Genomic DNA, 12,174 nt, shown 5'->3' with positions numbered 1-12,174 from the left:
TCCTACTTGTAATTACCGCTACTTGTACATATACCTAAAAAGTTATGCAAATATGTACCCATAACTTGTTTTTCAAAATATTAATAAAAGGGGTGTGTCTCCAAACAGCCATCTGTTTCCTGACAATTCCCTTTGTGCATATTCTCTTACATATGATGAGTCAACATTGAAACACCTGCGGCTTTTGGTCAGGTGCGGCTAATGTATGTACAAAACAGGATTTTCCCCTGATTTTAGCTTGTGCGGCTAATATTCAGGTGCGCTTTGTAGTCCGGGAAATACGGTAATTCAAACACAAGTCTTAATATTTGAATTTTGTGAATATTGTCAACATGCATCTGTATTCTGCAGGAAGTGCTTCAAACAGAGCACCTGTCACAGATCTGAGGGCAGTTCAATAAATACGCAGTCGAGAGATCTTCACAGAGAGGGGGGGGGGTTAGGCCGACCTGTGAGAAAGTGAAACTTTCAGCTAACAGACCCTCACCGACTACTGAAATATGCCCTTTGGAACTGGAGATTCTGCCCTGAGGTGCAAAGCAGGCTTGTTTTGATTTCATCCTTGATTCAAACACAGACAAAAGTCATCAGACGACGACAACAAAAGAAAATCCTCCAAAAGTTTGGCAAAGCTACAAACACATTACAGCGTAACAGCAAAAAAAGCTAAACAACTGTTAGATGATCAGTGCAAAAACAAGCCCACAGACTGCTGCTAAATTGCACTTTTCTTCCCTCCATCGCTGAACACGTCTCAGTGTGTTCATCATCAAACTGACGGAGGAGGTGGGCATTGTAAACGCAACCTCCCCGCCCCCATCGTCTCTCCTCTCTTCAAGGATCTAACCCAGCACCCAGTAATGAATAGATGTGGGGCCACCAATGACCGAAGCAGAGAGGGGCCGCTGATAATCCGTTCTGGACAGCAGAAACAGATCATTTCAATTTGAAATCTGTCGACTCGGAGGCACACATTAGCTATTATAATACAGCAACACTGAAGTTAAACTTAACTATTCAGTTATTCTTTAAAAAAAAAACTTCAGAATTTTTGTCTATTTTTTTCAGCTTAAACGTAACATGGAAATGTAAAAATGTAAAAATCTGATATGTGAGTGCAGCTCCACCAACTCTACGGTCACGTTCAGCTGGGGGAACACTGAACTTGGAATCACCCCAGAGAAACGTGGTGTCAGGCTGCTGGCAGCAGAAGCCTCGGCGGGACTTAGTTTGCAGAGAAAAAGGACCTGAGCGAGCTAGTGGAGACTGAGGACAAATGTGCAATGGAGCAATTACCCTCACAGACAGACATCCACTCCCTAATTTCTATGCAAAACAGGAAAAAGAAGAAAGATCAGTGGGTCTTTGAGAGGAGGAAAAGGCAGGCATTTATCTTTCGCTCTGGTTGCCCCTGGTCAGGAGACTCCACCAGCTTTTGAGGGGGAGACGACGATGAAGAGAGCGCTGCATTTGCATAAGAATACATGCCTATACTAACCCAGTTTGGGGGGGGCGTTTAATTCAGCAATGGCATTCACTTGTTGGGAATAATTTCTGTGCATGGCCAGGGGAAGATTAGAATTAGTTTTCTCGTTGTGTAAGTGCAAGCAACGCGGGTTGTCCAACAGTGTGGAAAAGGGGCTTGGTGGTTTGTTCCCCTTACATTCCTTCAATGGTGATTAAGAGTCTGACGTTAAAAGATCCCTTAAGTTTTCCGCCCTTCACTACTCCCATCTCTCTGGCTCGCTCCTTCTCCCCTCATCTCCCTGGAGAGAAGGGATTACTGGCACACTGGTATACAGAAATGGCACTTGCTCAAAATTAAAAGACTTTCACAGGCTGCTAATCTAATGAGGGTGGAAAGGAGGGTGTGGGGGAATGAGCAAGCGCCATTTCAGCTGCTGAAATGAAAGGACAAGAGCGGATTTTCATGTTTACCGCCAACATTGCACTAAAGACAAAAAAAATAGAGGCTGGGGAAAAAAACAAAAAGAAAAAATAAAGCTTTTTCAAATTCCCAAGATGCCAGGAACCAAAGAAAAGAGAACGGCAACAGAGAGAGTGTGGCGCTTAAAAGGCGACAACAGTTGTGACATTCCAGTTGGATGCACAGGTTGGAGTTATCTGTCAATTCACACCTCAACAGGAAGGGTACCCCGAAGAGTCCATAAACACAAGCAAGTGTTCATTCATCACCCTGCTTCCTCTGGGACACCCGCCCAGAGACCCACACTCAGCTCGAGCTGGTGTCCTGGTGTTCAGGATGATCACTTTCTACTTTATTAACACTCAACTGACTTTCTGTTGCGAGCTGAAATGAATAAAACCTCTAATCTGGGAACTGAGAAGTTTTCCTGCGCAGCAATTTATGTAACCGTGCGCTGGGCTGAAGACGGGAGCGTACAATCCCGTCGGTTCTTTATGATACGTCAGTACAGGAACGCAGAGATATACAGGTGGGTTATAAAACGCTGCAACAAGATGCTGCAACAGTTTGGAAAGATGTGGCTTTAGAAATTTGGGGTTGACTTGTTGAATTTGCAACCCCAAAGAAAACTTCTGACAAAGTGTTTCATTTGAAGCAATCCATTTGCCTCGAAGTGACATCATTCTCAGTTTAAGTGCATTCCCATAGTAAAAGTCGGGAAAGCGAGGAAAACTGACATTGCTCCTCAGAAGGGTGAAGCCATTCATGCTGGCAGTACAACACTCCTGCAGCACGTTGATGGAGAGAGTGCTCTGCGTGTCTTAATTAACTAGTCAGACATAAACAGCAGTAATGCTACAGATTTTACAATTTCACTAATGTTTACATGCACTGCTGCCATCTTGGACTCTTAAGTCAGGGTTCATGCGGCTTCTCTGACTTTCCCGTTAGGAAGTACGACTTGATCGGGTGTTCCAGTTGTAAATTCTGACCGAAAAAGGAGATTCCGATTTCCGACTTCAAACGGAGCGCGGCATTAGCCTCTGGCTTCCACTTATACCAGTGGCAATGAGGTGCTTTTGTCTGAGTGGCAACAGTTGTTGTTCAGGAGAATACTGCTGCGAGCGCTCACACGCTCAGCACTGGCATTAATGGTACAGAGCTGTCACAGCCCCACGAAAAGACCCAAAGACAAGGACGGTGCAAAAAGCCTCTGACTGTCCGTGTCAAGATTAGTCCCAAGAGGAAAAGGCACAATGGAGGTTAATTAAAAATTCAAATTACACCACACCTCAAAGACGAGCTGCCGAGACTACTGCAAAAACATGATTCATCCTTTTGGTGTTAAAATACCTGGAAGGAAAAATACCAGTCCAGGTTCTCTAGACAATATCTGATTACCTAATATCCATCTCCTGAAACACTAAATATGTTTAATCTGCCCAAAGCCAGAACACAGCAGTGACCCCAGCAGCCTACATCAGAAGACCTGAGCCAAACACTTTGGGTTACTACCAGGACCTGTTAAGAGTTAAATGTGCTGCCCATTGCAGCCTTCAGCTCCCATTTTGAGGCTACTTCAGGCACAATGTCCCATAATAAGGGGAGGGTCACAGGCAGGCTGTATTTAGCTCAGACTCCAAACTGCAATCTACATGGCAGAGAGCATGCATAAAGATGGCCTTTTCCCATCTTCCACCAGTAATTGTACTATTACTAAAAAAAAGTTAAATAAGAAGCAGAGCAGGGTCAGGGGTGGGGGTGCATGTGCCTCATTTCTGCATGGCTGCCCCTGCTCTGCTTCTTATACCTTCTTCCTTTTTTGTTAACCCTGTGCAAAACGGTGACATGTGACTTCCAACTTGCTTGTTCGAGCCAAAAGGCAAGCTGCTGATTCCTTAGCTGCAGCCTAGGACCACTCAGACATGTTAACCCTGTTTTAAACACACAAGTAATAATAACACAGCATGATGCCCAGTGTCTCCAGGGAGAGGGAGTTAGCCCTGCAGATGTTGGCACTACCAGTCTGGCTGGCTGGGTTATCAGTCAGAGAAGAGCAAAGGGTGGGGGCACAACGGAGGTGTTGGATTACACAGATAGCGACACTTGCTTGAGGCTCGCAATTTCAGCGTACCTCCCCTGTGCCTACCTGACAATCAAGCGGTGACATCTGTATCATTTTTCATTGTACAACCAATAACGTTTCTTGATAGGGGGATGCATGTTCAAGTGCTTCTGTTACACAAGCTGCGAGTCCTCGACACTTTCTGCTATCTTTTACAGCCATTACTCATTTAGCTATGCAACCTTGGCTCAGTCTGACAGAGGCAGCAGAAGTAGAATTTCATATTCCTACAACGGCTTTTTGACTTGAGTCATTTCTCTGACAAAATAAAAGAACATTCCACTTGTACTCAATCATCATCTAAAAGAAAAAAACCAAACAACTTGCCACACTATCTGTTCATCTTTCTGCAGTAGTGTAAATGAACTGCTCTTAAACTGTGAGGGGCATCTCTTTATCAAACAGCCCTGCTCCTCTGAACTCTGGTACTAATCTGGCTATTATCCTATAACTGACTCCGACCTTCATAGAGAGAGGAAGCTGCAGAAATGCAATGCACCTAAACAGTAAATGTAACATGCATTGCTTATTTATTCAAATTAATGGCACTTCTGTGTATGCAAAAGAGTTCCCACCTGCAAGCTCATTGTGGATGAGATCAGCAAAGTTTGGGTCGTCACCCCACCAGAAGAGCCAAAGCTCCCTCCGACCCTGCTGCTGGCATCTCCTCCACACGCTTAGTATATCAGCCTTCAGGCAGCGACTGAAGCTGCATAGGATGGGGTCCTCCTCCGTCACCGGGAAGAGGATTGGTGCAGAGGTGGGACCCTGCCACACAAACCTCTTCCATTTGATCCCTGTCAAGTCAGCCTGCAAGACAGGAGAGAGAGGGGGGAGAGAGAAACTGTTAGTGTGCAGAGTCGCTGCTTTGGGACCCACTCAGCACCTCTGAGGAAACATGTGGTGAGCAGAGTGTTAAGAGTAAGTATTAATCCTCTTTTATGGGGGTTTTCACCCCCTAACTATCCTGACAACACCCCATGCTGTCGAGACTGTGAGGGAGAAAACATTTCGCTACAGACGCAAACGAGAAACAGCCGCAAACAAAGTGGGACATTCGACTGTTTCTGTAAAAGATCTTGTACTTAATGTTTCAGCTGCGATCATGAAAGACATGTTGGAAACACTCACAGGAAAAAACTAATGCTGGTAAATGTGGTCTCACCAGCTTAATCCTCATTATTGGAGAGTACTGTGTGTGTGTGTGGGGGGGGGGGTTCTATAAACACTGTCTGGCTTTTATAAAGAGAACAAAACACACAGGAAAAAGCCTCATAGGCAGTAAATCACTGGTGGGGTTATTAAGTGTTAAAACAGGAACATTACGCTCTGCTGCTGGCTGGCGCTGCAGCTTATCACCCAAGTGCTGACTGACTACCCATGTCTACCCAAACACATGCACACGTGCTAACTACCATAAAAAAAATACACATACACACAATGCCTTAGGGGCACATCATTTTAAGTAATCTTCGACAACACAGACTGTTCATCTTCCCACCATTTAGTTTCATTTCGTTCTGGCCGAGTTGGCAAGCTGTCTGTCTGTATATTCAACCAATTAAGTCATTACAGTTCAAGGGACGTCCTAATTCAAGTGCAAAGGCGCTGAGCCAGAGCAAGTGATTACCAGCGGCTGTGGTCAAGCAGTGGCGTTAGCGTTATGGTGTTAGCTGGGACAGGGAGGCATTGTGTTGTGTCAGCTGGGGCCGAGTTGGATCACAACAAGAAGTTAGGAGATCAAGACACCATGAATATTTCCACCCACAAGCAGAAAAAAACCATCCGTTTAAGCATGAATCCTGTAAAGGCTCGCTATATGATACAGCATGCAACAAACAGCCTGGCTGCTTGTTCAAATACAGACAAGCTCGACCACTAAACCGAGAGTCAAACACAAAAAAGCCCAAGGTTGCTTTATAGTCATGTGTATGATCAAAACACCATGGTCTCTGATGCACAACCAGACTCCTGGGGAATTCAAAGCAGCTGCACATGCTGAGGACAAACTCCAAGATTTAAGCAGCAGAAATGAGTCTGTGTACAACTGTGTGTAACAGAGCTGCCGCACTTCGGCTGCTCCTTCCTGCTGGAGTGCGAGAAGCGCTTCTTTACACCTGCACCTCGCTCGGAAACATCTGTGCACACAATGCAAAGGGAGGGCGAAGACAACGGTTAACTGTGAAACCAGATCATAGGCAGTACAGATAGGCAATTAGCAAGTGAACAGCCCTCATCAGCTTACTGACCATGGCCTGTCCCCCATGGCATTGTGCATTTCACCATATAAAAGGTTTTGGTCTTGAGTGCACTACAGATTTTATTACAGGCCTCTCACACTCATCCATATTGGTTTCACACATTTAGAAGTGATTATGTGCTGCACACAGTCTGTAAGTCGGTCGCAGTACATCAGCCGTTACTCAGACAAGTTTCTATAATGAATTAATGCCAATAGTTTGTATAATTATCTTTTCCAGATACTTGCACCATCTGAAATATTTCCTGTGATATTTTTTTAAATAACTGTTGAGCCTTCTATGGAGAAACACTGAAAATACAACTGGAATAAGCATTACCTTGACATTTTGCTATTGCTGAGTTATCTTAAGCAAGCAAGCAATAAAAAGCCTTCCCTGAATTTACATAGTGGCTACAGGGCTCTTCTATCTGATCACTTCCTACTCTGTTCTTTCACACAAGTATTACATTCACAGGCAATTACGCGGTTGTAATCTATAATAAAACAATAAAGATCATTAATATTTAGTCAATTAAGTGAAAATGTATTTCTGACAAGTTCCTTAAAAAAAGAGGCTTAACTATACCGTGTTGCACTTAAATGCATAAAAACTGATCAGCTGAGAAGATTAAACAGTTGGTTAACTCTCCACATCCAGTGTGGCTCTGAGATTTACCTACTAATGCCAAAGTCACTGCTAAAACACTGAGTAACGCTTCTGCTTGAATGAATGAAACAGAACATTTTCATCTTACTCTGCAGTTGGAGCCATCAGCTGTTTGTTACACACTTTCTTGTACTGCAGTTAATGTGCAGTATGCAATCAAATTACAACTTAGAATAATAAAACTTAAAAACACCACACACACACACAAATCGTTTCAGTGAAAAGTAACTGCCTGCCTTTGTGCATGTTTTTGTTTTTTAAATCTGACACTTCCAAACCTTGATATGCGACTTTATGATTAACGGAAACTTTATCAAACTGCTACAGCCTCCTCTATTCTTTTATTTACTTTGCAATAAATGATCCCTGTTACACAATGCAACAACTTAACAGGGCTGTCAATGTTATCACAGCCTCATCCTTATCTAGAAGGTGAAAATATGGTGAATCGGTTCAACAGTGAAATGCTGTCAGTCAAAAACTACGGTGGCTGCTTGAATACAGGAGACTGACTTTTATGAAGCTTGTGCACAGTGTAGGACAACTTATGCAACGCGTTAAGTGAACCCTTAGCAAATGGTTAACATTTCTGCTATGGCTTCATATCTGTCCGTGGACACATTTTCTTACACAAAAGAAATAAACGAAAAATTTTGACTTGAACCCTAACGTAACATCGACCGAGCTACTCGGGTAAATACTGTACCGACGAGTTCCTCTGGTCTATTCCACTGACAATAGGATTGCCAAGCAAAGACCACAAAAAGCAGCTCTATTTTATCGACACATCTGTACCCGCTAAGCTTACTGGGAAGAATCGGATGAGAAGATGTCTCAAGCCACTTAGTAATAAAAACCAGTCTCCTCCTGCAAGATGTCAAGCAGAATCTGCTTTGTTTAGACGGGAAGTAAGCCAAATATTTCTACTGCTGATTCATAACGGATGGACTCAATGAAGACGAATGAAAATGTGTTGATGTAAATTATAATTCTTCAAACACCACAACATCAAATGCTAAAAGTCCATCTTTGCATTTATAGATGATCAAATCGTCTCTGTGTGCATGTGATAAAGTTCTCGGCAGCACTGCCTGCCAGCGACGTTCTGTCGTTTGAGTTGCGCACAACCTTTAAACAACATGTGAAAGGCTTTTATACAACCTGTTTCTTAAACAAGTAATCTCTCAGGGTGCACAGATGCACAGTTGGCTACATCAGTTAGGAATTACACTGGTGTTAAATTACATTTGCAACTCATGTAGTTCAAATGTAGACACCTTCAGTCAGCCTGCTGACAGTTTGTTTCCCTGCTTTGTTTTAGCTGTCATAACAGTCTTTAACCTGACACAAAACACATGTGACAGTGTACTAAATCAAACCACATATTTCCCTTTGTCCTTAGATTGTCCTGAGCTTTAAGAGGCAAGAGACTGAAGGCCGGACACATCAGTACTTTGCCTCCCATCAACAATATCCAACAGGCAGACTGCTCTATCAAGGATAAATGTGCCTTCTGCAATTGTTCTGTCTGTGCTTTCAAAATAAATTAGTTGCAGCTTGTGTGTGTGCGCAAAAAAAAGGACAGGGGATGCCAAGGATATCTGTATTTCCTTCCAACATTCATGCTGTCCCGGCTGTGTGCACGAGTGTGCCTTGAACATTTCAGGCACCCGTCTGTGTCTTAGTAAATGCTCAGGTATGTGAGCAGCAGCTTATACACATGTCCCAGCAGCGTAAGCGATGTGGGTCACGAGAAGTTTTGTCTTTCATATGCCAAACCAGAAAAATCACACTGCTGCATTACGAGGGAAGCTAAGCCCAAAAAGCCAGTGGATACAGGCAGGAAGTTTGCCTGAGGTGATGCCTGCTCAGGGGAAGTTATGACCCCTGCTTTTGCCAGCTGCTCACCTTCCCTCCAGCAACTTAAGAGTTCTGGGTCTTGGTATGGGAACACTGTGTTCGAGCAGATGCCTTTCAAGATAAGAGACAAGCAACAGGTGAAGCTTCACTAATCATACCACATATGCTCCTTTTATAGCAAGTCCCTCTTCCTGCCTGTTGCCCCTCTCCCACCGTTAACTGTCAGGAAACAAACCTGAAACTACCAAGTGTGAGTTTGCATTTCGAGTTCAGGAGAATGCAAAAATTCCGTTTCAACTGATGCACATCGCTGAAAGGAAGATCTCTGCCAAGTGGTTCTTTAGAGTTTACAGCCTTCTCCAGCTCATAAATGTATCGCAGGTCCAACTATAAATTTCACAACAAGGCAGCCGCAATTGTGTTTCATAGTGGAGGAACAGATAAATTTACCTTACACTCTGAGTTATTCCAAGTAAGCCCACTTTAAAAATGCCAAGAAGAAAAAAGAAAGAAAAAGCATGCAACAAGTAGTATCATACTCCAGAGGAGAGTATCCACGGAAAAATGAACGGGGGGAGAGACTACCACAAAGTCTTCGCATTCTTTCACCATAAAACCACAAAGTGGAGTCTGTTCAGTAAGTGAGTCATAACAGCAGTGGTGTTATGCTTAGTCTCAGTGTGCAGGAAAATGTCAGCCAGACAGGCACAGCACCACAACTACCAGCCTCTATCTCGCCTGCATACTGTAGCCAACGCTGCCTTCAAGTGCTGTCGTAAACATTGTAATTATGAGTTCAGCACACACAATCGACCCAACAGAGCAGTACTGAGAGAGTGGGGATTTTCTGCAGCGAAACGTTACCTTTAGGGGGCGGACAGCTGTGTCAATTTGTGGTAAGAACAGTGTAATATTTCACTCAACTGTTATTATGCTAGATTCTGTGTCAGAATTACTTGTGATGCACTTGTAGTCTCACTTCTTGTTTGACGTTTTCATGTAATAATAATATAATAACTAATAATAACATTAACAAACTGAGTCACAATCTATGCACTTTGCAGCCTTGCCACTGCACCACAGAGTGGTTTCTATGTCATTTAATCTATAAGAGAAGTCTCCTTTTCCTAGAGGGTGCATTTCAGCACTTGACAATCACATTAACAATTTCCTGCGGTTGGAGACGAGCACATTGTGCTCCTCGGCTAACCTACAAGTGAAACTGGAGTTAAGCCTGCTGACAAGCCAATTAACTGCAACAACAAACACATTCAGACCGTGTTCCTGATTATCCCAGAGACGCTCTGCTCAAGCAGCACCTTTACATTTGCTGCTGTGGCTAAGACTGTGGACCACACGACTGGCTCTTAGTGCACGGGATTTAAAAGAATACTGGGGAGCTTTGAGCGGCTAGAAGCATAACCACAACTATTTAGGGTGATGCCAACTAGCCACAACTGCCAAGATGCTGATGGTGGTGGTAGGTGTAGAAAGTTAGGTGTAGCTGAGGTGTGTAGCTTCCCCGTGTGATGTAGTGCCCAGGGATGAATGCCACAGATTATATAATCAGCCTGGGGCCTGTGCCCTAGTTGGTGTGAATACTAGAAAATGAGGTCCAAGGAGATTAAACCCACCAATAAACAAGATGATGACATAATACATAAGTGGTTGCAAACAGACAACTGCGGCGGTAATATCAGTATCATGCCTGTTAAAAGGAAAGAGCTTTCGAGACAAGACTTATTAAGGGGCGTGTTTCTATCGACAGGCTCTGCAAGTTGGGCAGCGACATTCTTTCATCCAGGAGTTGTCAGTGCCACACAAACACACACACGGGAAAGAAAATAGTATTCAAAGGCACCACAGCGTCAGACTCTGACTAAACGCCACAAACTGAAGTCCATGAAATGTTTGGTTTACGGGTCAACACTCGATAAAACACAGTGGAAATGCAACGAGAACGAGGCAGCAAGTTAATAATAAACAAGGTGCTGAGGCGAAAGGAGAGAAAGTGCTACAACTCCACTCAGGGCAGCACGGTCCTGCCTCTGGCAGTGAAATGCACAACATTTATTTCCGTGCTAACAAGACTATATGCTGCTCTGTATGTGTGTATGGGTCTTATGACATAAAGTAAATGAAGCTTTGCAAGCCACTGGCGTTAACCTCAAGTGTGTTGTTTGTGAACTGGGAAACGGAAATGTAATGGAAAGAAGATTATAATAGGCAAGCGGTCACACCTGGGGCCAAACTTACTAAAATAACAAGCGTACGCGGTAATATTAGCAAAGTGGGACACCTTGTTGTCCTAAAACGATGTCAGCTTCGACAGGGCCGTAAGCCTAGCTAAGCTGCTATCAACTGATGCCTCTGTGGCTAGCGTTAGCTTAGCCCCCGTTCAGCTAGTTAAAAATGGCTGCTTTCCTTTAGTTTTAAATCTCTTACCAGACAGAATAGATTGGAATGGCAATCCTCCAAGCTGGCCCCGTTTGGTACAAAACAAGAACTCATCCTTCTTCACTGCGAAATCCAACTCTCCATCATTTCACTTCCCGGGAAATTAAATAAAAAGAATTTGAGGATCGGTGTTTTCTAAGATGTACAGGCTTAATCAGCGAGAAATATTTTTTCTAACATTTGGCTGGAGGATAGTTAATTCAACAACCTTCCGATTACAGTTTCCTCCCACCGGGGATAAAAGCGGATAAAAAAGACAGCGTGGTCTTTAAGTCGACATGTCAAAAGCACACAGTAGAACCGCGTTCAAGGAAGCGAAAAATGTTCATAAAACAAAAAGAAAAGGAGAGCAAAGAAGCAACTCTCCCCCTCCCCCTTAGCCCTAAAACGGTCTCCGCTTAAAAAAATAAAAACGTCCTGTCTCACTCCTCCATCGCAAAATTTAGCCTAAAATCGAAACACATCCTGTAGCAGCCTCTCGAATTCTGGCACCGGCCTATATTTTAACGATTATTTCGATCATTATTTCAGCCTCGGTTCCTGTTGGTTTCCATTTGAATTCATGGATTCCTTTCTTTAATGGCGGCCACAGGGACAACTCTGCCTTCCACAGCCTATTGGCTCATTCGTGGTCAAATCTTTGGCAAGTTAGCCGTCCACGTGCAGACACGCGTCAGACAGTAAGGTGCACTTCCGGAAAAATAAAAGCATGCAATTATTCCTCTTCACAATTGCAGTAATATCATAAACACGTGGTTATGAAAAAGATATTGAACACTATAATTATTGCATGTGGGATTTCTATTTATTCACTAAAATAATGCATTTGTTTGTTTTTTACATGCAACATGTCAAAACAGAGCCTGCAAATTGTTTTTTACCGCCATGGACGTCTT

The 12,174-nt window shown here is 43.5% G+C and overlaps 1 protein-coding gene across 1 annotated transcript in view; it reads right to left on the bottom strand.

Annotated features, from left to right (window-relative positions):
* Positions 1-11,903, bottom strand: part of med13a (mediator complex subunit 13a) — a 66,738-nt gene extending 54,835 nt beyond the window's left edge. The window contains exons 1-2 of the mRNA XM_005740349.1: positions 11,267-11,903; positions 4,628-4,862 (exon numbers count right to left, since the gene is read on the bottom strand). Coding sequence (XP_005740406.1) covers positions 4,628-4,862; positions 11,267-11,332 — 301 coding nt within the window. The 5' untranslated portion in view covers positions 11,333-11,903. The remainder of the gene's footprint in view (positions 1-4,627; positions 4,863-11,266) is intronic.
* Between the last annotated feature and the right edge of the window lie 271 nt (positions 11,904-12,174).

This window comes from Pundamilia nyererei, unplaced genomic scaffold (genome assembly GCF_000239375.1).
Source record: "Pundamilia nyererei isolate P.nyererei 1_Seehausen unplaced genomic scaffold, PunNye1.0 scaffold00099, whole genome shotgun sequence".
NCBI classification, from domain to species: Eukaryota; Metazoa; Chordata; class Actinopteri; order Cichliformes; family Cichlidae; genus Pundamilia; species Pundamilia nyererei.
This window is presented reverse-complemented; position numbering and strand designations above follow the sequence as displayed.